The 27,131-nt window shown below is 34.6% G+C and overlaps 2 protein-coding genes across 3 annotated transcripts in view; one reads left to right on the top strand and one right to left on the bottom strand.

Annotated features, from left to right (window-relative positions):
• The window catches only part of LOC131840755 (ATP synthase subunit e, mitochondrial), a 38,721-nt gene extending 16,345 nt beyond the window's left edge, over positions 1–22,376 (bottom strand). Inside the window, exon 1 of the mRNA XM_059188948.1 lies at positions 22,366–22,376. The gene's annotated coding sequence lies outside the window, so the exon portion shown is untranslated. The remainder of the gene's footprint in view (positions 1–22,365) is intronic.
• The window catches only part of LOC131840750 (glycerol-3-phosphate acyltransferase 4), a 38,445-nt gene extending 12,224 nt beyond the window's left edge, over positions 1–26,221 (top strand). The window contains exons 2-10 of one of the 2 annotated variants that reach the window (XM_059188941.1): positions 6,894–7,020; positions 12,989–13,113; positions 14,449–14,585; positions 15,238–15,343; positions 17,136–17,372; positions 21,977–22,092; positions 22,552–22,692; positions 24,360–24,569; positions 25,777–26,221. In XM_059188941.1, the coding sequence (XP_059044924.1) occupies positions 6,894–7,020; positions 12,989–13,113; positions 14,449–14,585; positions 15,238–15,343; positions 17,136–17,372; positions 21,977–22,092; positions 22,552–22,692; positions 24,360–24,569; positions 25,777–25,864 (1,287 nt within the window). In that variant the 3' untranslated portion in view covers positions 25,865–26,221. Of the gene's footprint in view, positions 1–6,893; positions 7,021–12,988; positions 13,114–14,448; positions 14,586–15,237; positions 15,344–17,135; positions 17,373–18,470; positions 18,705–21,976; positions 22,093–22,551; positions 22,693–24,359; positions 24,570–25,776 lie in introns of both variants that reach the window. The other variant, XM_059188942.1, reaches the window with a different exon arrangement.
• The last annotated feature ends 910 nt before the right edge of the window (positions 26,222–27,131 follow it).

Genomic DNA, 27,131 nt, shown 5'->3' on the forward strand with positions numbered 1-27,131 from the left:
AATAGTCTTTTTTCCTTGCTTACGTAAATATTTTTTTTGTATGTAAAGGGACGGGACGCCCTAAGAAAAGATGGATGGATTGTGTGAAAGATGATGTCAATAAAAGAAGAGTATGTTCTAGTTAATTTTAAACTTTCGTGTTTAATATACTGTTACGAGTATATACGACCTACTTATTAATTTGTTATTTAATATATTACGAGTAATAGTTTAGTTGTCAAAATACAAAATATAGATTGACATCAGTGTAAATATATCATAAAAAGAGACAATACAATTATTCTGCAAACATACATATTATTCTTATTTAACACATCTCAACAAAAAAGAACCCCACCACAACATATACATTATTTAAATTATTAACCGGGTCTTAACACGAATAATTTTATGGCAAATAAAGGTATTTACCTCTCTCGACGTTTCGGCTAGGTTGCACTAGCTAGTCAGTCAGCTCGTGACCACGGCTAGTGTACGAGAGAGAGGTAAATACGTTAATAATTTAAATAGAGTATGTTCTGATATGACGACCGATAGAGAGCAGTGGAAGAGAATGACATACTGCGCCGACCCCAAATAATGGGAAAAAGGCAAGGCAATGATATTGTTTTTTTAGCAAAGATAATGTGCGGGTTGCCATTCGTGTAAAAAAGTAAATGATGATGATTACGATGACGTAATCATCATCAAGACTCCCCCGCCCCCAAGTCATCCAAAATAAGCAAATTTTTTTATTCGATTTAGCAAATTCTATATTCAAATAAACTTAAATTTAAGTTTTTTTTTTAATATATATTTATTCGGAAAGTGTATCATCACGAGAAAAACTAGAAAGAAATTTGTGTGTTGCTCTGTTTAATAATTGTTGTTTCGTTTGAAAGCATGTCAATATGGTAGTAAAATTATAGGTTACAGAGTAGAGACCCCTTTGTTCTCTAGAATGGTAGTGCATTTGGGATATTGCAACCGCCACGTGATGACATATGTCATTAATGACTTTTTTGTTTTATTTAGCACTAGCTGTTCCCGCGACTTCGTCCGCATTGGAATTTAGGTTTATTTTTCTAAAATAAAACAATTTTTCTAAAATAAAAGTAGCCTAAGTTACTCGCCATTACATCAGCTACCTGCCAAAAAAAGTCCAGTCAAAATCGGTCCAGCCATTTCAGAGAACAAACAGACCGACAGACAGACAGACAAAAATTATAAAATATGTACCGTATACAATGTAGCTATACCCGAAACTTCGTCCGCGTGGAATTTAACTTTATTTTTCTAAAATAAAAGTACCCTAAGTTATTACTTATTACAGCACGTACCTGCTAAAAAAAGCCCGTCAGAATCGGTCCAGCCATTTCAGAGATTAGCCGGAACAAACAGACAGACAAAAATTCTAAAAAATGTTATTTTGGTGTATGTATCGTATTTATATTCATATGCATGTAGTAAAAAACGGTTATTTCAATATTACAAACAGACACTACAATTTTATTTATATGTATAGATGCTGACGTTTATACAGAAGCCTTGCCTTTCATAATTACTGAAATAAGAATATGTTTATCATCGTATAATTTTAAGTAGAATAAATAGTTTTAAAATATAAACGTGTTGGCAATTAGCTGTAAGTTTATATTGTATTAATTAAATAAATAAATAAATAAATAGATTACAGGAAAGGCAAAGACTCTAAACCCATACAGCCATTATCTCTGTTATCATTTCTGTACATATTTACTCTGTATACCTTTACTCAGACTGTCGCCAATTATCATTGGATGGATGGTCGAGTTTGTTTACCATTCAATTATATAAAACAATTGTCTGTCTATCTATTTATAGATGTATGAATCTAGATAACCTGTTCTGCCTTGGATCCTGAATGAGGATAAATTAAGGTCAACATAAATTAAGCACAACACAACACGGTTGCGTATTTTCTTCATATGTAGAAATACTAGTAACGTATCTTGGCCTCGCACGAAAAATATAGTGTTATAGTTCCTTTAGAATTAGGACTTAGTGGGTTTTGTAATATCAGTCTTTCTCCCTTGGCATATAGTCGGTTGCGCATTTTCTTAATCTGAATATAAATACTAGTAACGTATCTTGGCTTCGCCCGAAAAATATAATGTTACTAGATGAAAACCCGGCTTCGCTCGGGTGAAATATGGGTAGATATTTCTGTAGTCATCGGTTCTCATGGAATATTAAAAGTAAGCAAGGCATAGATTTGTAACGCTTCGTTCATTGTGTTTAATAAATATAGTAAATAAAGGTGCAAAAGTTTTTAAACTATTTTTTTTTCTTATAAATCTTTAAGTTGGGCTAAAAAGAACTTGTATCCAGAGCCGTAAAACAAATTAATAAAAATAAATTGCCAAATTTGTCTCGCAATCAGCCAATTTCAGGTTTAAAGAAAAAACACATACTCTTTTATCATAAAAAAGTATCAAAAACAATATTTTCGCGAAACGTCAACGACCGAAGAAAATGCTAGTGAAATGAAAAGATGGCGACTGCGGTTTGTTTGTCAGTGTCATTAGAATTTAACGAAATACTCCATAATCCGAATTTTGCCGATATATGTTGTCGACTCGAAATCAATATTTTTTTTATGTTTTGTTATTCACATAAGGTTACGTTCGAGTCTACCGTACGCTTTGACGAAATTATTAATATAGTGTTATAGTTCCTTTAGAATTAGGACCTAGTGGTTTTTGTAATATCAATCTTTCTCCCTTGGCGTATAAATCCTAACTAATATTATATATAAGAAAGAAACTCTGTCTGTCTGACTCGTTTTCACGCAAAACTACTGAAGCGATTTAAATGAAATGAAATAATGATACACAGATGGTATTGGCCCTGAGAAAGTACATAGGCTTCTTTTTAATGCGAAAAGGGGTTGTAAAGGGTTGAAAGGGGAGATCCCTTTCAACCTTTCAACCCTTTCAACCCTTTACAACCCCTTTCTGAAAGTTCGTATGGAAGCATTGTTATTTTTGAAGCTAGAGGTTGAAATTTATTTTTTAGGCCGTTGATTAAATATAAATAAATATGTCATTCAAAGTTTGTAAAAATGTTACCCTTAAGGGAGTCAAATATAATAAGAAATAAAGGTTGATAATTGTAATTTTTTATTATTAAATATTTTTTTCTTTATTTGGGCAACTAGTTGTTATGTATATTTCCCCTCCGATCGACCCCCGTCCAATTCAAACGGGGATCGATATTTTGACGGCCTGAGCCGAGTTTCGAACCACTAGTGGTGCCCTCAGACTAAAGTCGTATCCGTCAGGCAGGCCGCTCCATTGGTTTGGGGTGCCATCTGCACTCGCCCCCTGACGTCCGGTGAAGCTGTAAAGGCCAGCTGCGGCCAATAGCATTAGAGTAGTCCGAAATATAAGTACTATCAGACCCGGCCACGCGTTGCTGTGTCTAAGGTTCTTGAATAAAATAATATTGCGACTATAAATTGAGATGTAAGCTATCCTATCTTTCAAGTTGGATCAAATTGCACACAATGTGCAAATCAAATTTGAAATCGGTTCAGTAGTTTAGGAGTCCATCGCGGGCAAACAACGTGACACGTAATTTTTATATATAAAGACTAGCTGTCCCGGTGACAAAATTTCATGAGAATCTGTCAAGCCGTTTCGGAGGAGTATGGGAACGAAAACTGTGACACGAGAATTTTATATATAAGATATATTGTACACATTTATTCCTATATAGAACATACTGACTTGAACAAAAACGCAGTAATTAAAATGTCAAAGTCGACTACATTTAAATAATGATATAATAGTGAAGAATTCATTATTTCTATTGTTTGTCAAGTTTGTATGATCTTTGAATGTATGACGTTTGGATGACATGTATTTTTTTGTATGAATATTAATGATTCAATACTGTACTTAATTATGATTGAATCCCTCAAACTGTCTATAACTTCATGTTGTCCTGGTACTTTCATTGTTGTACAATTATATAAAAACTAGGTTTGAAGTCGATAAGCATACGACTCGACTGATGTCATGATCATTTGTGATTGCGTTTTGACCTTTGGATGGCGTTTCCGTATTTTTTTTATACAAATAATTCAGTAAAGATTTATTTCTTCAAACCATCTATAACTTCATGTTGTCCTGGTAGTTTCATTGTTGCAATATTATATAATATAAAAACTAGATTTTATGTCGTTTGTCATACGACTCGACTGATGTCAAGACCTTTTCTGATTGCCTTTTGACGTTTGAATGACGTGTCGGTATTTTTTTATAGAAATAATAATTTAGTAGTTGAATCTTTCAAACTATCTGTTACTTCATGTTGTCCTGGTACTTCAATTATATAAAAACTAGATATGAAGTCGATAAGCATACGACTCGACTGATGTCATGACCTTTTGGTGATTGCCTTGGCTTTTGAATGACGTGTCGGTATTTTTTTATACAAATAATAGTTTAGTAGTTGAATCTTTCAAACTATCTGTTACTTCATGTTATCCTGGTACTTTCATTGTTAAAATATTCAAATTTTATGTCGATGGGCATACGACTCGACTGATAGCACGACCGTTTGGGTTTGCCTTTTGACGTTTGGATCACGTGTCCTTTTTTATACAAATAATTCAGTAAAGATTTAATTCTTCTATATATCTGTTACTTCATGTTGTCCTGGTACATTCAGTGTTGCAATTTTTATATTGACTTTTATTCTAAAAGACAAGTAAGTGTAAAAATTAACATAAGTTTTAAAAATAAAGTGCAGTTAACTCAAAATTTGCAATATCGATCTTAATTTTATCACTATTAGGTCTATTTCCAATAATTTGTAAGTTTTGTTAGCTCAGTTTAGTTTTAAACATACGATATTTAACAATCAAATATTTGGACAAACGCTACAAACATATAAAAACACCTCTCTGTATTGAGTGTAGCAAATATTGACACTAAATATTCAAGTAAAAATTCAAAAATTCGGTATATACGAAACAAACTTGTGATCTGAAAGTTCCGTATATTATTTTAAATTAATTCAAAATTAAAAAAAAAAATGAAAAATCATTTATTCATGTAGGACATTTTAGCATTATGAACGTCAAATTTTTTACATTATAATTTTAATTTTTTCCCCCTACCATCCAGTTCAGTATATAGATCCAATTGAGAAGAACTGGCAAGAAACTCAATTGAATTACTTTTTTTTAAAGCCAGTTTATTTACAATGTATATTTATATAGGTGTCTATGTCTAACATTAAGTGAAAATCCAGTGCATGAACAACTATTGCCATGCACGCTCGTCATTCAAGTAATCGTTTAGTGAGTAATAGGCTTTGCTCAGTAAATATGATTTAACAGATGTTTTGAATTTATTTAAGGGTATTTCCAATATATCCTTTGGTATCTTATTGTAAATTTTTATACCTATTCCCATAAAAGACCTATTGACTATTTCTAAATGATACTTAACTAATAAAACATAATGGTAAAGAAATCTAACAACACTCCCTTCCATTAGTATCTCTCCAGATAACATATGCTCAACAGGGAAGTGAGCAGCGCGAGAGTGTAAACACGAGTGGAAACACTTCCCATGCCATTGGCGCTGCCACTCGCGCTGCCCGGCGCTCCCTCGATTGTCGGTATTTCGTGCGCGAGTCAAAGGACTGGCAGCGCGAGTGGCAGCGTGTTTTTGCAGTCAGTCCTCTCGCTCGTTTATCGCCCGGCAATATTTCCAGCAGCGCAAGTGGCAGAGGAAGCGACTGAATGTAAACGTAGCAATATATTTAGGTTCAGTGTAAAGTCAGTCCACGTTATTACTCCGCGTCGAATGTACGCGTTACTAATAAGTTCAGTGTAAAGTCAGGCCACGTTACTACTCCGCGTCGAATGTACGCGTTACTAATAAGTTCAGTATAAAGTCAGGCCACGTTACTACTCCGCGTCGAATGTACGCGTTACTAATAAGTTCAGTGTAAAGTCAGGCCACGTTACTACTCCGCGTCGAATGTACGCGTTACTAATAAGTTCAGTGTAAAGTCAGGCCACGTTACTACTCCGCGTCGAATGTACGCGTTACTAATAAGTTCAGTATAAAGTCAGGCCACGTTACTACTCCGCGTCGAATGTACGCGTTACTAATAAGTTCAGTGTAAAGTCAGGCCACGTTACTACTCCGCGTCGAATGTACGCGTTACTAATAAGTTCAGTGTAAAGTCAGGCCACGTTACTACTCCGCGTCGAATGTACGCGTTACTAATAAGCCATATAGCACACTACCAAAGAAACTTGGTAATCATTATCATTACATAATATAAAACAAAGTCGTTGTCGCTGTCCGTTCGTCCCTATGTATACTTAAATCTTTAAAACTACGCAACGGATTTTGAAGCGGTTTTTTTAATAGATAGAGTGATTCAAGAGGCAGGTTTATATGTATAATACATGTACACACGGGCGAAGCCGGGACGAGTAGCTAGTGTACAATAAATAGTACAATTATTTCACCGGTATACTCACTACCTACATACTACAATGTATACATATAAATAAAATCAGAGTGTCTGTTTGTAATGTTGAAATAATCGGGTTTTACTACATGCATATGAATATAAATATGGTACATACACCAAAATAACATTTTTTACAATTTTTGTCTGTCTGATTGTTCCGGCTAATCTCTGAAATGGCTGGACCAATTTTGACGGGACTTTTATTGGCAGGTAGCTGATGTAATAAGGAGTAACTTAGGGTACTTTTGTTTTAGAAAAATTCTCTAATTAACTTTTTTGTTAGATTCCTCGCGGACGAAGTCGCGGAGACAGCTAGTCAACAGTAAAAAGAAAAAACTATTTGAAATTAAAATTTTAATAATTATTTGCAGTATGGCCGCCAACACATCGAAGTTGCGAAAAAGGTGCAGAGAAATGACAGCTCTGATGAGGAAGAGGAACCTCCAATACCTGATGATAAGCCACCATCAGCCATCATCAAGGAGAACGGAGTTAACGGTACGTTTTTAAAAAAAAAAATTAAAATTAAAAATCAATAATTCATGTAGGACATTTTAGCCGCTTATGAACGTAAAATTTTTGAATTTCTCTTTTTCGACTGTCCCTTTCAATATATAGATTCAATTAAAAATAATCAACAAGAAACTCAACAGTTTTTATTTTTATTTAAAAGCCAGTTTATTTACATTGTGTTGTGTAAATAAATTATACACCCTCGATGCTTTTAAAAGGATTTTATAAGGGCAGAGGAAGGCTGAAAAAGAGATGGATGGACTGTGTGAAAGATGATATGGTAAGAAAGGGAGTGAATAACGAGATGACTGCGAACAGGGATGAATGGAAGAGAAAAACATATTACGACCACAAATAAATGAGATAAGGAAGAAGCAGATGATCATGCTTTTAAAAACAACTTAAACTGCATTTTCCATCGTTGCCACGCGTCAGCCCTGCTGACGGGCTGCCATCCAGACAAAACATATTACGACAACCAGAAATAAATGGGATAAGGAAGAAGCAGATGATCATGCTTTTAAAAACAACTTTTCCATCGTTGTCACGCGTCAGCCCTGCTGACGGGCTGCCATCCAGACAAAACATATTACGACAACCAGAAATAAATGGGATAAGGAAGAAGCAGATGATCATGCTTTTAAAAACAACTTAAACTGCGTTTTCCATCGTTGCCACGCGTCAGCCCTGCTGACGGGCTGCCATCCAGACAAAACATATTACGACAACCAGAAATAAATGGGATAAGGAAGAAGCAGATGATCATGCTTTTAAAAACAACTTAAACTGCGTTTTCCATCATTGCCACGCGTCAGCCCTGCTGACGGGCTGCCATCCAGACAAAACATATTACGACAACCAGAAATAAATGGGATAAGGAAGAAGCAGATGATCATGCTTTTAAAAACAACTTAAACTGCGTTTTCCATCGTTGCCACGCGTCAGCCCTGCTGACGGGCTGCCATCCAGGCAAAACATATTACGACAACCAGAAATAAATGGGATAAGGAAGAAGCAGATGATCATGCTTTTAAAAACAACTTAAACTGCGTTTTCCATCGTTGCCACGCGTCAGCCCTGCTGACGGGCTGCCATCCAGACAAAACATATTACGACAACCAGAAATAAATGGGATAAGGAAGAAGCAGATGATCATGCTTTTAAAAACAACTTAAACTGCGTTTTCCGTCGTTGCCACGCGTCAGCCCTGCTGACGGGCTGCCATCCAGACAAAACATATTACGACAACCAGAAATAAATGGGATAAGGAAGAAGCAGATGATCATGCTTTTAAAAACAACTTTTCCATCGTTTCCACGCGTCAGCCCTGCTGACGGGCTGCCATCCAGACAAAACATATTACGACAACCAGAAATAAATGGGATAAGGAAGAAGCAGATCATCATGCTTTAAAAACAACTTTTCCATAGTTGCCACGCGTCAGCCCTGCTGACGGGCTGCCATCCAGACAAAACATATTACGACAACCAGAAATAAATGGGATAAGGAAGAAGCAGATGATCATGCTTTTAAAAACAACTTTTCCATCGTTTCCACGCGTCAGCCCTGCTGACGGGCTGCCATCCAGAAAAAAACATATTACGACAACCAGAAATAAATAGGATAAGGAAGAAGCAGATCATCATGCTTTAAAAACAACTTTTCCATAGTTGCCACGCGTCAGCCCTGCTGACGGGCTGCCATCCAGACAATTCTGACGGAGGCCTCGCATGCTCCATCTATATTTACTATATGGCGGTGCGGGTGAAATAAATATTGTTTGATTTTGATTTAAGTGGACTGTATCTAAATAATCTGACGGGTACGTGGATTGACACGATACACTGTTAGGTTGGTGATTGAGAACTGCTTGTGAGGATGGAACACAAAGAAAGACAGTTCTGGTAAGGAAGGGGGCACAGTGCCTTTGAATCGTAGGTTACAGTGCGGCGGCTATCGGTGTTTCTGGTCCCAGCGACTTGCTTCACAACTATGGCACAAACACAATGATCTTAAACACACTAGAGCGATGCAGTGGATTAAAGTGTTTAATAATTATCACGAACTACAAAAAATACTTGGTCGTAAACGCGATCAAGGCGGGAATTCAATGTCAACTTCAGAGTTCAGTTCACTGTTAAACTGAACTCTGAAAGTTCAGTTTAACAGTGACGCGCGAGCGCGATATGTCACTTTCGATACAAGTGAATCTTCTCGCTCGCACTTAAAACAAAGGAATAGGAGAGGATGAAGGAATTAGTGTAGTGCCAATCCTTAGAAAATTAACGTTAAATTATTTATTTCAACAAACTATTACTAATAATAATTATATAATAATAAACAAAAATGTAATGGTATGGTATGGTAGGTAGATGGATTTGAAGCTAGATAATGCGTAAAAGAGCTGCATCACTGATGTCTAGAATTCGGGGGAGCTCAAACAGCATCCTAAAAACTGTTATACCTGATTGTCCGCTCCAGAGGCACTGTATAACGTTGCATTGTGGACCCAGTGCTTCTGGACGTGGACACAGATATATGAATTAAATATATCTACGTATATGTATATTATAAGTTACTAACATAGTTTTATAAGTTTTTACTAACACAATATGGATGTAATCCGAATTAAAATCAAATAAATAAAATAAATAAATGTTATATGGAGCAACCACTATACTTGCTTTATGTATAACTTTCAAAATTCACTATTCACAGAGAATATAAACTGTAATAGACTATTTATTATTAAATTAACACACCGTTGACACCATGTTGTGTAAAGGAAACAAATTCAAATTCAAATTCAAAATATCTTTATTCGTGTAGGTCTATTACAGACTCTTATGATATGTCAAATCTACCGTCAGTTCGGAATGATATCGAGATGAGAAGAACTGACAAGAAACTCAGCTCGTATTTTTTGCAAATAATAGTGGAACATGTTTATAATACACAGTCATTAAAATTCAAATTTCGGAGAATAGAGTGACCACCAGCATATGCTATCGCAAAGAACAAAAAATTTAATCAGTGTTCGCAACCTGAACAGACCAGGCCCCACAAGCAGCACCCGTTCACGAGTATGACGTATGAGCCAGCCATCATTGTACTCAACCATATTTGAGGGAGCACATCGACCCGGCCCACCACGCCGCCACAAGTTTGAACTTTATAGCAAGCATGACTGTTTCAGGTTACTCCACTACGTCAATTATATTATTTACAGCATAGACTGTACCGATCACAGTTTTCACCCATTACAATATTAAATTAACATTATTTAATTTACAATATGTCATCACAAAATTTGTAATAAGTTTCTTTAATGTTATTACATTATCCATGTCGATGGGAAAAATTATATACCTCATAACAAAAGTTAAAATTGTAATTAAGTCCACAACCTGAACAGACCAGTCCCCACAAGAAGCACTCGTTCACGAGTATGACGGATAAGCCAGCCATCATTGCACTCATTGATAATGTTTATGATAGCGCAATTTGGCGCGGGAAAGAGCGCGCGCAGTCGTGAAAGATATTTTACTATTTTTTTTTTGTTATCAATTTTTATACCCCTTATAGCGCGAGATTCAAGTTTTTCTTTAAAATTGTATATTTTATTCCACAGACAATATTTTCCAAAGACTCTCTCTCTCTCTTCCTGGCTATATATCCCACATGGTGGTGGGGTCAGCTTTCCCTATTTTTGTCCGCCACTTTATCCTGTCCCGGACATCGTCTTCAGAGACCTCACACTCTATCATGTCCCTAACAACAACATCTTCCCATCCCTTCCTTGGTCTGCCTCTGCCCCTTCGACCAGGAATAGAAAGTTGCAGTGCCAGGTTTCCGACGTAATCAGGCGGCTTTCTCTTCACGTGTCCATACCATCGCAGCCTACTTTCCTGCATTTTTTCAGCAATGTCGCGAACAGCCAGTATACGATATTTTCCAAAAACACGTTTCTAATTTACTAGCTACTCGCCCCGGCTACGCCCGGGTGTACATATGTTACATATATAAACCTTCCTCTTGAATCACTATATCTACTAAAAAAAACCGCTTCAAAATCCGTTGCATAGTTTTAAAGATTTAAGCATACATAGGGACGGACAGACAGCGACAGCTACTTTCTTTTTTTTTCTTCTTTTGGCTCAACTTTGTTTTATACTATGTAATGATCAATAAATCTATAATAGTCTATGCTATATAGTCTATAGTCAGATGTCCGCCATTTTGAAATGACAATTAATTATTACAAAAAGGCGCCAAAACCACTCACGATTGTTGTACGCGGGAACTCGCTGTTTGCGCGCGGTCTTTCGTACTCATTGTCTACATTTACATGCCCATTCTTTCCTTCGTTACTAACAATGAAATGTGACAAAAGCAAAGCTACGGCCATGTCTCGGATATTTTTTTATTTTGTTATATGTAGTTGTTTACTTTGCTGGCGAGTTAGTCAGAAAACGAGTCTAAACAAAGCCTACCTCGGTATTCAGAAATTCTCCTGACTGCTTATGTTTTCCTAGTACTTTAACTTGAAATCTATACATATAAAATTGGAGTGTCTGTTTGTAATATTGAAATAACCGTTTTTTACTACATGTATATGAATATATGTAAATACGGTACATACACCAAAATAACATATTTTACAATTTTTGTCTGTCTGTATGTTTGTTTGTTCAGGCGAATCTCTGAAATGGTTGGACCGATTTTGACGGGGCTTTTATTGGCAGGTAGCTGATGTAATAAGGAGTAACTTATGTTACTATTATTTTAGAAAAATAACCTTATATTCCACGCGGCCGAAGTCTCGTGTACAGCTAGTCTATATATCTATACATATAAATATAATTGGAGTATCTGTTTGTAATATTGAAATAACCGTTTTTTACTACATGCATATGAATATAAATACGGTACATACACCAAAATAACATATTTTACAATTTTTATCTGTCTGTATGTTTGTTCATTCCGGCGAATCTCTGAAATGGCTGGACCGATTTTGACGGGACTTTTTTTAGCAGGTAGCTATTTTAATAAGGAGTACTTGAGCTACCTTTATTTTAGAAAAATAAAGTTAAATTCCACGCGGAAGAAGTCGCGAACAGCTATGTAGTAAATATATTAGATAACACAAATGAACAGTCACATATTATGTCGCTTAACTTGCATTGTTTATTACAAATTGACTTTAGTCACGCTACGATTTGATATTTGTCTGTTTATACGGTTTCCATGAAACATCCACAACACAACCCGACGCGCCTTCGCACGTATCCATTACAAATCTTAATTTCTCTATATATATATGTATATCTCTTATCACTACGACTGATTTAATCTTATTGTATATTTATATTTGACTCAAAAATTAGTGCTGGTTGGTAGTTTGTATTTTTGGTTGGTATTTGCACTTTTGAATAGTCATAACAATTTCTATCTACCGCTCGTTCGGAAAGCTGTCTCATCACAAGAAGAACGAGCAAGAAACTTGTGTGTTGCTCTTTTAAATAATCCTTGTAAGTTTACATTTACAAGTCGAAACGTGTGAATACAAACTACCAACCAGCACTAATTTATTTAGGCTCAAATATAAAAACACAATAAGATTAAATCAGTCGTAGTGATAAGAGCAGTCCAGTCCCTACAAGCAGCACTCGTTCACGAGTATGACGGATGAGCCAGCCATCACTGCGCTCGACCATATTTTAGGGAGCCCAATGACCTGAATGAATGAGTATATAAAATTACTAGCTACTCGCCCCGGCTTTGCCTGAGTGTACATGTATTATACATATAAACCTTACTCTAGAATTACTCTATCTATTAAAAAAAACCGCTTCAAAATCCGTTGCGTAGTTTTAAAGATTTAAGCATACATAGGGACGGACAGACAGCGACAGCGACTTACTAGTAATGATTATTATAATAATTCCAGGTACAAAGATGACGGTGATAGAAAGACAGGAGATATTGGGTCCATCACCAGAATTGAACTACAAGAGAAGTTCTAGCCCGGAACGGATGCAAAATGGACTTGGGCCCGACCAGGAAAAGAATGAGGTATTTTCTTTAATAATACACCCACTTTTTTATGTATCGTCGCTATCACAAACACGACACCGTCCTCGCCGGCCAAGACGACGACCTCAACCACGTCATACCGCGCAAGCAACCGGGCTCTCCACATCGCCACCGATCACCCATTATCAATTTCCCGTCCCAATTCAAATGGGGATCGAAATTATGACGATCCTGAGTCGTATCCATCAGGCGGAGGTTGCTTTGAATCGCTGGTTCGCATCAACCAGTGCCATTATCAGCTTCAACCGGCCTTCCCGAGGGTGGTGCATCTTCGACATCAGAATTGCCACCGAAATTTTGCGAACCAGTTCTGGCACTGGCGTACTGTTCACACACCTTCTCCACACACGTCGGTCAATTTCTTTCTGGCTTGAACAGCATTTTTACCCTTTCTGTAGTAAAACAGTAAGATATGTCGAAAATGCTGCTTATTCCTCTCCATATTTAAAAGGGCACCAACCATAAACTACTGCGTAGAATTAATTGTAATTTTTCACACACAATCCTTGCTATATGAGCTCTCAAAGCATATAAAAATTATGCGGCTTAAGTGTGAAGTTGAGTGCAAAAAATACAATTAAATCCTAAGTTAGGAAAAAACGAAATTACTTTCCGAACAACCTAATACTTAACAGTCTAAACAGTAATTCGGTATTTTTGCTTTAAAAATAACGATACTTCCTTTTATCTCCCCTTTCAACCCCTTACAACCCTTTTTGTTTATGTATATTTGTACAGCCACAGTGTAAAAAATAAGTTTCAAGCTTCTAACTTTAAAAGTGACGATACTTCCATACAACCTTTTCTCAAATTTCTTTTCACACATATCTCATATCTCTTTTCCTCATTCAACCCACTACATATACACCATCATAATTATAAGTAGAAAATATATTAGTTTGTATGGGACACAGTCATCTAGATACATCAAAATAATAATTGCATTTAATAATGTCTAGTAAGATAAATTCAATATTGTCTACTAAGCACTGCTGTGTCTAAACTGTGTCACCCCACCTTACATTTTCCTATTGTTATTTAGTATATAAGATCATTAGTTCTATGTACATATTGTCAGTCTACTATCATCTGTAATATACATCGTCTCAACCAACAACATAGTATCAACCACCCGCAACAGTTTGTATGCGTTTAGTTTGTATGCGACCCACATATCTTAATACTTTAATATAATTTGTGATCGTGCATGTTGGGTTTACAATAACATAGTACATAGAAAATGTAAAATAATTATAAGTTTCCTAATTGTGAACCTGTTTTTGATCCTAAATAAATAAATAAAAATATTTTCAGGAAAATCTGGATTTCCATCTGTCCCATTGCCTGGATTTGCTCAAAGTCGGTATGGAGTCCATCATTGAAGACCAGGTCACGTCAGTCTTCGAAGCTGAGGAGTTGCGCAGCTGGAATCTCCTCACTAGAACCAACAAGTAAGTCTATTATATTATTTTTATCACCTCACCACTGTAACGTTAGAGTTACTGGCAACTCCACGTCTTCCTGCCGGAAGATCCTAGAAGTGATAGTTTAAATGCTGTAAATGTATCCATACCTATGTATGGGCGAAAAATGTTTCTTAAAAAATTCCTCATAATTCGACAATTCAAGGCCTATACAAAACATTAATTGTAAATTAGGTTTATTGACACTTCTTTACTTTTGTGAATCTTAAACACAGTTAATACAATAAAAAAAAATCACACTAAATTATAATCTACATTTATGAGCAATTTAGTAATTTCCACTTTCGATAATTCACACGTAATGTAAATAACCTTAGTTAGTTAATTTAACTTTATTTTCTAAAATAAAAGTAGCCTAAGTTACTCCTTATTACATCAGCTACCTGCCAATAAAACTCCCGTCAAAATCGGTCCAGCCATTTCAGAGATTATCAGAAACAAACAGCAGACAGACAAAAAATAGTAAAAAATGATATTTTGGTGTATGTACCGTATTTATATTCATATGCATGTAGTAAAAAACGGTTATTTCAATATTACAAACAGATCCAATCCAATCCAAATCCAATTTTATTTATATGTATAGATAACGACGTAAAGTTGATCTGTTTGTTTTCAGACAATATGAATTTCTAACATGGCGCCTTACAATAATTTGGGCTATGGGCTTTCTGGTCAGATATTTTTTCTTGCTACCACTGCGGGTGTTGATCTTCATTGTTGGGGTAAGTACGAATCACTATATAAATTTATTTCTAACACTGGGAAGAAATTATAATTTTTTTTAGGTTTTGTATTTTATGTTGGGCTAAAAAGGACTTGTATCCAGAGCCGTAAAATATTAAATAAAAAAAAAATGACAAACGTGCATGGCAATAGTGGTTCATGCACGGGATTTTCATTTAATGTTAGACATAGACACCTATATAAATATACATTGTAAATAAACTGGCTTTAAAAAGGAAATTCAGTCGAGATTCTTGCCAGTTCTTCTCAATTTAATATGTATACTGAACTGTACGGTAGGGAAAATATTAATAAAAAAAACTTGAGTTTCGCGGGTAAAATGTCGTAAATGAATAAATTATTTTTTGTTTTAATTATGTAATTATAGTCACATGAATTATGATTATAATAATAATAATTGAACAATTATTATTTGAAACATATTCTAAATTCTGATGATCCATAGAGAATCGCATATTCTTTGATTTTTTTAGTATTTGATATGGCAACCAAGTTTATGGCCCACCTGATGGTAAGTGGCAATACTCGCTAATATTAGGTACATAATCGACTGAAGGTCTTGTATCCATGAATAATTAAATATATATATGTATACATGAAATCCCGAGTACTACACTGCAAACAGTATCTAAGAAACGACTTCTCGAAAAAAGTGGTACCATCTGACGGTCTACTCTACCATCGCTCCCCAGCTTCCTATTACACATTTCCGTACCTTATCACGATTTACCCACAGATCGGAAAGCGAGAGGAAAGAAAAAATCATCAAAAGCGGTAAATTTTGATACTGTATGAAGAGCAAAAGTACCAGGATAACATGAAGTTGTAGGTAGTTTAAAACACATATGATGGTAAAGTTAAAGGGTATTTATTGACTCGAAATGATTGTCAGTACTTCTATCCTAATTCATTGAATCTCTGCCACAGATTATAAGAAAGACAGAGAGGAGATGTTAGACAAAAAAAAAAACTGTTTTTTTTTTCTATTTAATTTCCATTTTTTTTTCGACTGATTACTAAATGTTCCTGTGAACTAGAATAATCCTTTCATAGTTATTAATAATTAATTTAATTGTAAATGTAATAATAACTATTTTACTTTGTCTGTCTGTACCCTGTACTTAGCAACAGAATGATACAACAAATCAGCGCCATATAGTATGAAACTAAGCAATGCTCAGTATTTATCCTGAAAACCTCCTATATGGTTATGTTCTCCTAGTACTCTGGTATCTCACAAGATTCATGAAAGTTTAAAGATTTTTTTTCAACCGACTTCAAAAAGGACTCTCTCAATTCGGCTGTATATTTTTATTTGTATTTCTCTATACTTTTCAGTTTTTTTTATAGCATAGTTTTTTTTACGCGCGAAAAGAGTCCATAAACGATTTCCCTTGAGGGACGAGTTCTCCTACGTACTCTACATAACAGGACCCTATATTAAAATATAATTTCTTGTCTGTCTGTTGTATTAATAAATGGAACATTCTGGAGCTAAGTTACTTCCTTATATTAATTTTGTCTTATAATTAATTTTGTTTGTCATTATTAATTTTATTTTTCTTTTCGTTTTACTAATCTGATGTGGCAACATTCGATGATCGGACATGACATGGCAATTGGAAACGTGACCATAAACAAAAATAATGGCGGGAAAATATAATTCCAAAATCAAATAAATTGGATCTACGATTTCTACCATCTGGATCGGATTTTCCCAAAACTATTATCAATTGTGTAATTCTGGTGATAATAAATTGGCAACACCAGGTGCTAACAATGATCGTATCAACTATGCTGATAAGTTTGTTGCCAGCCTGCAAAATTCGACTATATCTGGGAGCGTTGGCATATAAGATGTCATTCAGAGTACTGTTCAGATCTCTCTCTTGTAATGTAACGTTCCATGACACAAAGTACTTACCGAAGAGCAATGGATTCTGTGTTGCCAACCACACGAGCCCGATCGATGTTGCCGCGCTAAGCATCAATAATTGTTACTCTTTGGTAGTAATTTTTAATTTTATCGGGAATTTTGTGTTGTCTATGGGTACTTACTGCTTATATGTGCATGGTTATGTTTAATATTACCTCATTTGTCATATGTCTATATTGCGTGTAGAAATGATGATATATATCAGTTCTTTTTTTTTTTTATTACTTTTTAAAAAAAATTTTTAATTCCAATAGAAATCACTGACTTAAGGGTGTTGGTCAAGGACATCTATTGATGATTTTTTTTTTAATTAAACATCATTTCTTCATGTTTATCGAAGTGATGCTTCGAGTGTAATGTTTAATACAGCGTGGAGAGCATTTATAATCACACTTGTTTAATAATTTTATAAAAATAACAAGATATATGTTTTGCATTCATATTTTAACGTTATATGCAAAATAGCAATTTTTACCATTAGTCCAAGATAACTTAATTTAATAATAAACATTTTAATCACTTACTTTCTGTGTATATCCTATCTTTATACCATGACTCCAATACATAGACAACGACAGTATTAACCTTCGTTTTTTAACTAACCATAGAGTGAAATGTGATCTGACATCTGTCATTTAATAATGCCCTTGAAAGATCTCTGATCTGAAGAAGGAAAAATAAATTAAAATACAGAAATGATACCAAAGACAAAAGCTGTATGGGCGTAGACTCTGCCTTTCCTATAATGATAAATAAAACAAAAAAAATCCTTTAACATCTAATTAAAAATGGGATTTAGAACACTAAAATCATGTTCATTACTGAAGACAATGGCTGTATAGGTTGAGTCCTTTTCCCTGAAACGGAAAAATTGAACCATTAAAAAAAAATTGAATTTGTTCACTACTGAAGACAATGGCTGTAATAGGCTCAGTTCTTTTGCATTTCCCTGAAACGGAAAATGCGACCAAAAAAAAATTAAACTCATTTTCATTTCTGAAGACAATGGCTGTATAGGCTCAGTCCTTTTGCCTTTCCCTGAAACGGAAAATGTTAACCAAAAAAAAAAAAAATCATGCAAAACATTAAACGCAAAATTGTTTTTTTCTAGAATACATAAATCATTAATACTCATAAATGCTCTTCGCTCATTCATTGGGTACATCCAGGTCTGGCTCCTTATACTATGCACGGCTTGCATCGGAACTCTCCCGGACGGGCCGTTCAAACAGCGCGTGAACTACGTGATCTCGATCATGTGCTTCAACTTCTTATCGCGGTGTATCTCCGCCGTGATAACATACCACGACGCGCATAACAAGCCGTGTGGTGGCATCTGCGTCGCCAATCATACGAGCCCTATTGACGCTCTCGTGCTTATGTGCGACAGCTGTTACTCATTGGTAAGTTGCTGTGCAAGCCGTCGTAATTTTTATTTTATTTTTAATAGTAGCTATAGTTTAATCTCGGAGACTAAATTGACTAAAGTCATAAAGGGTTTTTTTTTTATGGATGATAATAGAACAGTCATTTAATCCCGGAGACTAAATTGACTAAAGTCATGAAAGGTATATTTGGTAAGTATTAGTATAGCCTATAGTTTAATCCCGGAGACTAAATTGACTGAAGTCATAAAGGGATATTTGGTAAGTATTAGTAGATATAGTCTGTTTAATGCTGGATGCTGAATTGACTAAAGTCATAAAGGGATATTTGGTAAGTATTAGTATAGCTATAGTTTAATCTCGGAGCCTAAATTGACTAAGTTATAAAGGGATATTTGGTAAGTATTAGTATAGCTGTAGTTTAATCTCGGAGACTAAATTGACTAAAGTCATAAAGGGGTTTTTTTATGGATGATAATAGAACAGTCTTAATCCCGGAGACTAAATTGACTGAAGTCATAAAGGTATATTTGGTAAGTATTAGTATAGCTATAGTCCCTTTAATCTCGGAGCCTAAATTGACTAAGTCATGAAGGGATATTTGGTAAGTATTAGTAGATATAGTCTGTTTAATGCTGGATGTTGAATTGACTAAAGTCATAAAGGGATATTTGGTAAGTATTAGTATAGCTATAGTTTAATCTCGCAGACTAAATTGACTAAAGTCATTAAGGGATATTTGGTAAGTATTAGTAGCTATAGTCTGTTTAATGCTGGATGCTGAATTGACTAAAGTCATAAAGGGATATTTGGTAAGTATTAGTAGCTATAATCCGTTTAATCTCGGAGACTAAATTGACTAAAGTCATAAAGGTATATTTGGTAAGTATTAGTAGCTATAGTCTGTTTAATCTCGGAGCCTAAATTGACTAAGTCATAAAGGGATATTTGGTAAGTATTAGTATAGCTATAGTTTAATCTCGGAGCCTAAATTGACTAAGTTATAAAGGGATATTTGGTAAGTATTAGTATAGCTGTAGTTTAATCTCGGAGACTAAATTGACTAAAGTCATTAAGGTATATTTGGTAAGTATTAGTATAGCTATAGTTTAATCTCGGAGACTAAATTGACTAAAGTCATAAAGGGGTTTTTTTATGGATGATAATAGAACAGTCTTAATCCCGGAGACTAAATTGACTGAAGTCATAAAGGTATATTTGGTAAGTATTAGTATAGCTATAGTCCGTTTAATCTCGGAGCCTAAATTGACTAAGTCATGAAGGGATATTTGGTAAGTATTAGTAGATATAGTCTGTTTAATGCTGGATGTTGAATTGACTAAAGTCATAAAGGGATATTTGGTAAGTATTAGTATAGCTATATTTTAATCTCGCAGACTAAATTGACTAAAGTCATTAAGGGATATTTGGTAAGTATTAGTAGATATAGTCTGTTTAATCTCGGAGCCTAAATTGACTAAAGTCATAAAGGGTTTTTTTATGAATAATAATAGAACAGTCTTTTAATGACATTTCCGATGTTGCCAGGGTTGTGGCACTGTCGGAAATTAATATTAATTACCCATTTTTACAGGTGATTCAGAAATAATGTCACCCACACATTATTTCTGAATCACCTATAAAAAAAAATATTTAAAACGCATTAACATAAAATAAATGAAGTACAGGTGTTAATAGATATATGGTTGTTGTATAAAAATAATAATTAATATAATTTAGTTTTTTTTAAAACAATTATGGGTGCATGTGTTTCTATTAATTGAATATTACAGTTATCGTAAGCTGTTTAAAAGTTCTAATAAATGGTATATTACATATGAATTGCAAACTCATACTGACTTTGTCATGTAATAACAGAAAATAGTTATAAAATTATTCTTTTACACGAGTATAGGGATCTCAAAGAACGTTGTGTGGTGTTAAATAAATATCTTGATACCTAAATGAGAATTGGGCTATTTCATTAATGTAAATCAAATTTCTAAAGTAATACTATAATTTCCAAAGTTTAGAGCGTTCAAGCAGGATGGTCAAATAGTTGGATCCCAAAACCGAAATTTTATGACACACGTAAAAATTAAAGGTAATGTTTGGCGGGAACTCCACCAAATATAACCTTTAATTTTTACGTCATAAATCGAATAAATTTATAACTATTGTAATAGTGTCAAGATATAAAAAAGAAAAAAAAACTATTTAAATTATTAACCGGGTCTTAACACGAATAATTTTATGGCAAATAAAGGTATTTACCTCTCTCGATGTTTCGACTAGGTTGCACTAGCCGTGGTCACGAGCTGACTGGAGTAACATAACTGGTTAATAATTTAAATAATGTATATTAAACACGAAAGTTTAAAATTAACTAAAAAAAAAACTATTGTAATGTTTTTTTTTCTTTTTCTTTTGGGATATATTTTTAATTAAAAATAAAGTGAAGAAACTTTTTAAAAATAGTTGATTATTTAGTTATTGTAAGATAAAGTTTGTCGTTTATTTATGCCCAAAAATGTCAAGAAAAGTCATCTGTTATCGTTATATATATATATATATATATTCTATTCTGTTTTAAATTTGACGCGGTTATTATTTATATCTACAATTAGGAAAAATCACGGGATCTTACCACTTTATTTTTTATTTTTATTGAGTTCCCAATATTTCGGCAGTGTTTCCACATCCAATGATCGCGGGTAAATTGAAGAGTAGCGAGTAGATGGTAAACAAAATTATGGGCAGACATATTCGTCTACCTTCACACGTCTTCTGTTAAAGAGTCTATAATGTGTGGACTTAATTACAATGTTAACTTTTGTTATGAGGTATATAATTTTCCCATTGACATGGATAATGTAATAACATTAAAGAAACTTATTATAAATTTTTTAATGACATATTGTAAATTTAATATTGTAATGGGTGAAAACTGTGATCGGTACAGCCTATGCTGTAAATAATATAATTGACGTAGTGGAGTAACGTAATTCGTGTACCTTCACACGTCTTCATTTGTTGCTACTATTGGAACTCGCTCGATACTCATCTCGGCAAACTATACTCACAGTATCTTCCGGTACATTTAACACACTTTCTGATACTGAATAAACCGTGGTAAGATCGCGTAATTTTTTCTAATTATAAGTATATATTATGTGGTTTTGCTTATGGATTTGCAAGGGTTATATTCATTGAATGTTTACGGTATACTATGGGATTTAAGTTTATGCTATTATGGATTTAAATACTAATGTAATAAAACATATTTTTAGATTGGCCAACGTCATGGCGGATTCTTAGGTCTCTTACAAAGAGCATTGGCTAGAGCCTCGCCCCATATCTGGTTTGAGAGGTCGGAAGTGAAAGACAGACATGCAGTCGCTAAAAGGTAAGAAATATTATTATCTTCCTACAGCCTCGTTTATTAATATATTATATTAATAATTATTAAATCGTTATATGCCGGGATTGTGTATATTTTATTGGATTAGTTTTGATATGTACTTCATAACGGCCATTTTGTTTAAACTAAATTAAAAAAAATAATTACGAAAATATAAGAAATTTTATTGTATTTTAATTCTGCTATTTAATTATTTATTACTATCTGACCACGCAAATTCGTCTGCATTTATTTATGATTTTTTTCGCCCAATTTACAAAATATCTTTTTAAATTACAGCCTATGAGTTATTCTCATGTATAAGCTATATTATTGGAAAGTTTCATCAAAATCCGTTCAGTAGTTTTTGCGTGTAAAAGTAACAAACACCCATCCATAGTCACAAACATTAGGGTTTATAATATTAGTATTATTTCAACAAACGATTTTCTATTCTATTTACAGACTCAAAGAGCACATATCGGTTCCTGGCAATCCACCAATCCTGATCTTCCCCGAAGGCACATGCATCAACAATACATCGGTGATGCAGTTCAAGAAGGGCAGCTTCGAGGTCGGCGGTACCATATATCCTGTGGCCATCAAGTGAGTTCAAACCTATATACATACTAGCTGTCCCCGCGACTTCGTCCGCGTGGAATTTTAAAATAAGAGTATCCTAAGTTACTCCTTATTACATCAGCTATCTGCCAATAATAGTCCCGTCAAAATCGGATCACCATTTCAGAGATTAGCCGGAGCAGACAAACAAAAATTGTAATGTTATTTTGGTGTATGTACCGTATTTATATAGTAAAAAACGGTTATTTCAATATTACAAACAGACACTCCAATTTTATTTATATGTATAGATGTATAGACTACAAATGCGAATAAGCTGGGTCACCTGATGGTAATATAAAAAAAGCTATGTATCTATTAAAAAGTCTTTCATATCCCTTTAAGACGGAAAAACAAAAAAGAGTCTACTTGGTATGGCGATACAAATATTTAATAAGCTTCCTGACGATATAAGAACTCTCTCTGGAATATTATTTAAAAGAAAACTGCATGAATGGTTAGTTTCCAAGTGTTTTTACTCAATTAAAGAGTTTTTGGAATACTAAAATAATAAATTGTTCCTCATGACATTTAGATTTATACACAAATTGACATATACCTACATACAATAATTCATAATTATATAAACAATCGATAATTCAATTAACTTAAGATTTGTACACTTGATATAAGCAGATTTTGCAAGGGCCATGTTTTTGTATAACATCATATATGTATGTACCCAAAATCTATTGCAAATAAATTTATTATTATTATTATAATGTTAGTTGTAGAGTAGGAAATCATTTATTCAAATAAACTTACATTGAAGCACTTTTGAATAGTCATCACATTTTTTTCAATCTACCGCTGATTCGGAAAGCTGTCTCATCACAAGAAGAACGAGCAAAAAACTTGTATGTTGCTCTTTTAAACAATCCTTGTAAGTTCACATTTTACAAGTCGAAACGTGTGAATACAAACTACCAACCAGCACTAATTTATTTAGGCTCAAATATAAAAACATAATAAGATTAAATCAGTCGTAGTGATAAGAGCAGACCAGTCCCTACAAGCAGCACTCGTTCACGAGTATGACGGATGAGCCACCCATCATTGCGCTCGACCATAAGAATAAGAATAGAATAGAAAATCATTTATTCAAATAAACTTACATTGAAGCACTTTTGAATAGTCATTACATTTTTTTAATCTACCGCTCGTTCGGAAAGCTGTCTCATCACAAGAAGAACGAGCAAGAAACTTGCGTGTTGCTCTTTTAAATATTTTTATTGTTACTTTACATTTTTAAGTTGAAGTGTGTGAATACAAACTACCAATTAACACTAATTCAATTCCTTAAATACTCAAATAAAAAAAATATAATCAACTGATTAGAGCAGACCAGTCCCTACAAGCAACACCCGTTCACGAGTATGACGAATGAGCCAGCCATCACTGCGCTCTACCATATTTTAGAGAGCCCAATGACGACCCTTTGATGGTAACTCTATTCTCCCAAATTTGAATTTATAAATGAATCTGTATTTTTGTATATATGTACAACATTCATTTGAAAAAAATACGAGCTGAGTTTCTTGTCAGTTCTTCTCATCTCGAAATCATTCCGAACTGTCGGTAGATTTGACATATCATAAGAGTCTGTAATAGACCTACATGAATAAAGATGTTTTGAATTTGAACTATTACAGATACGACCCAAGATTCGGAGACGCGTTCTGGAACAGCTCCCGCTACGGGATGCTGCACTATCTCCTCAACATGATGACCTCGTGGGCTATCGTGTGCGACGTATGGTACCTGCCCCCTATGCACAGGGAGCAGCACGAGTCGGCCGTCGATTTCGCCAACCGGGTCAAATCTGTGATCGCTCTACGTGGAGGACTGGTTGACCTTATGTGGTAAGTGTATATTTTTGACTAGCTATCCGTAGAGTTTTAGCCGCTCGAAATTTAAATCATATATGTTGTTCTGATTTATAAGCTATATTACTGTACAGTTTCGTCAAAATCCGTTCAGTAGTTTTTGCGTGTAACGAGTAACAAACATCCATACTCACATTCTTTCGCGTTAATAATATACTAACTGTCCGTAGCGGTTTGTGCCACGTAAAATGTATAGTCTATACTAGCTGTCCCGGCAAACGTTGTTTTGCCTTAAAATAAAAACAAAAATAGGGGTGGACTACCCCTAACATTAGTACTACTACTACTACTGTAAAGTTTCGCCAAAATCCGTTCAGTAATTTTTGCGTGAAACAGTAACAAACATCTATAGTTACAAACTTTCGCATTTATAATATTAATAAGAAAAAGACATAAGCAATTAAAGAACACCTGTACAGTTACAATAAGGCGGTCTTATTGCTGAAAGCAATATTTTTAAGGCAACCATAGGGAAACTGATTTACATATGGAGCAGGATGACCTTCTTAGATTCCATTACCTACTATTTGGTAATGTGCGACCAGGAGAAATCTAAGAAGGTGACCCACACAGTGCGGATCTAAGGGCTTTTTGGGCTGCAGCCAATGGCCCCGAGGATATAAAGGCCCCCCACTCCCCACTGAAACGATATTTAGAAATAAAAAAATATCCGGAATGTGAAAAAACCTATCATAAAGTTGACAACCCTGAGATCAATCCATCAAAACACTCACACCGGTACAAACAATCGTACTCATGAATACAAATGTTTGCACCGTGCGAGGATCGAACCCGCGACTAAACCGTTACACCACCGAGGCTATCATATAATATTAAAATAGTTTTTTTTTTACATTTTTAATAGAAAAAAAACTAAAAAGGTGTCTACACATATAATGATGATGAACGGAAATCGTAAATAACTATAATATATCAATCACACAGCGCCATCTAGTCTCAAGCTAAGCAGAGCTTGTGTTATGGGTACTAGACAACTGATATAAATACTTAGATATATTTTCGTTTTTTTTTTAAACACCCATACTGGTACAAGTAATCATACTCATGAATACAAATGTTTGCACCGTGCGAGGAATCGAACCCGCGACCATTAGAAATAAAGCGACTAAACCTTTAAACCACCGAGGCTGTCATATTATATTAAAATTGTTTTTTTTTATAGGGACGGTCAATTGAAACGAATGAAACCAAAGAAGGAATGGCGAGAATTACAACAAGAGAAAATGAGTAAAAGGATCAAAGGCGAATAAATAACAGTAAGTGAGACGTATTGCTCCGATCGAGCGATAAAGTACTGATTAAAAAGAACAGGTATCAAATAACAGCGTCACCTGTTACCTAGTATTTACGTGACGATTGTTCAGTGATTCACGAAATATCGTGACACTTGTGTACTGTAACGAAGTGATATTAAGTGATGTAGCGTGCGTATTAAAGTAACAGACTTACGTTACAATGAAACGGTATTTAGTTACAAGTAACAGTTAGCTGTTACAAGGTAAATTCAATGTTTTACTCGTTACAAATAACCGATATTTGTAACAGCGCGATTTTAAGCGTTAATTATCGTGTTACAAGTAATAAACTGTTGTTAAAAAGTGAAGTGGTTGGATAGGTATGTTTTGACGACTATTCGAGTGATATTAAGTAGTAACTTGGACAACAACTTGCTGTTATAAATAACAGATATCTGTGACCAAGTTAATAACTAAGAGAACTAGTATTTATACTGTTACAACTAACAGGCTGTTATCGAGTGAATTAGTACTGTTATAAATAACAGATATCTGACCAAGTAAGTGCAGTGTTGTGAGCGTATTGGAGTTTCTTTTAGCGTTTTCTTTTGTATATTTTTGTATATTTAACATAGGAATTTGGTTAGTGGTTTTGTAATGTTACAATTATTTATGAATTTAATGTAATATTGGATTATTTAAAAACGTAAGTTAAGAATGTATAAAATATTACAACAACGGCATCTAGTCCTAAACTAAAACAGTACAAACATATGGTTTCTGTTATCACTAGTGATCGGAGTAGGTAGAGCTATTTTGTGTAATCGTCATATTATAGAATAATATCAATATTACCTTTTTTTTATACCACGTACGTGGCAAACAAGCATACGGTCCATCTGACGGTAAACAGTTACCGTAGTCTATGGACGCCTGTAACACCAGGGGTGTCACATACGCGTTGCCGACCCTTAAGAAACCTTAATATACCCTTCTTGAAAAACCCTATGCTGTAGTCTCGTAAGAAAACCTCGGCAGGTAGTTCATTCCACAATGTAGGTGTACGCGGGAGGAAGCTCCTCTGAAACTGCACTGTCCGAGACCACTTAGGTTCTAGTGTGTGGGGATGAATTCCCTGACGATGGCGAGCGGTGCGATGGTAAAAGGTAGTTGTGTCCACTGCCCCAGAAAGAGAAAAATGTCCCGAAGTTTTCTCTCAAGAAAACCAGGGTAGTTCATTCCACAATGTAAGTGTATGTGGGAGGAAGCTCCTCTGAAACTA

Source organism: Achroia grisella, unplaced genomic scaffold (assembly GCF_030625045.1).
Source record: "Achroia grisella isolate CSIRO2021 unplaced genomic scaffold, CSIRO_AGI_Agris_v1 utg149, whole genome shotgun sequence".
NCBI classification, from domain to species: Eukaryota; Metazoa; Arthropoda; class Insecta; order Lepidoptera; family Pyralidae; genus Achroia; species Achroia grisella.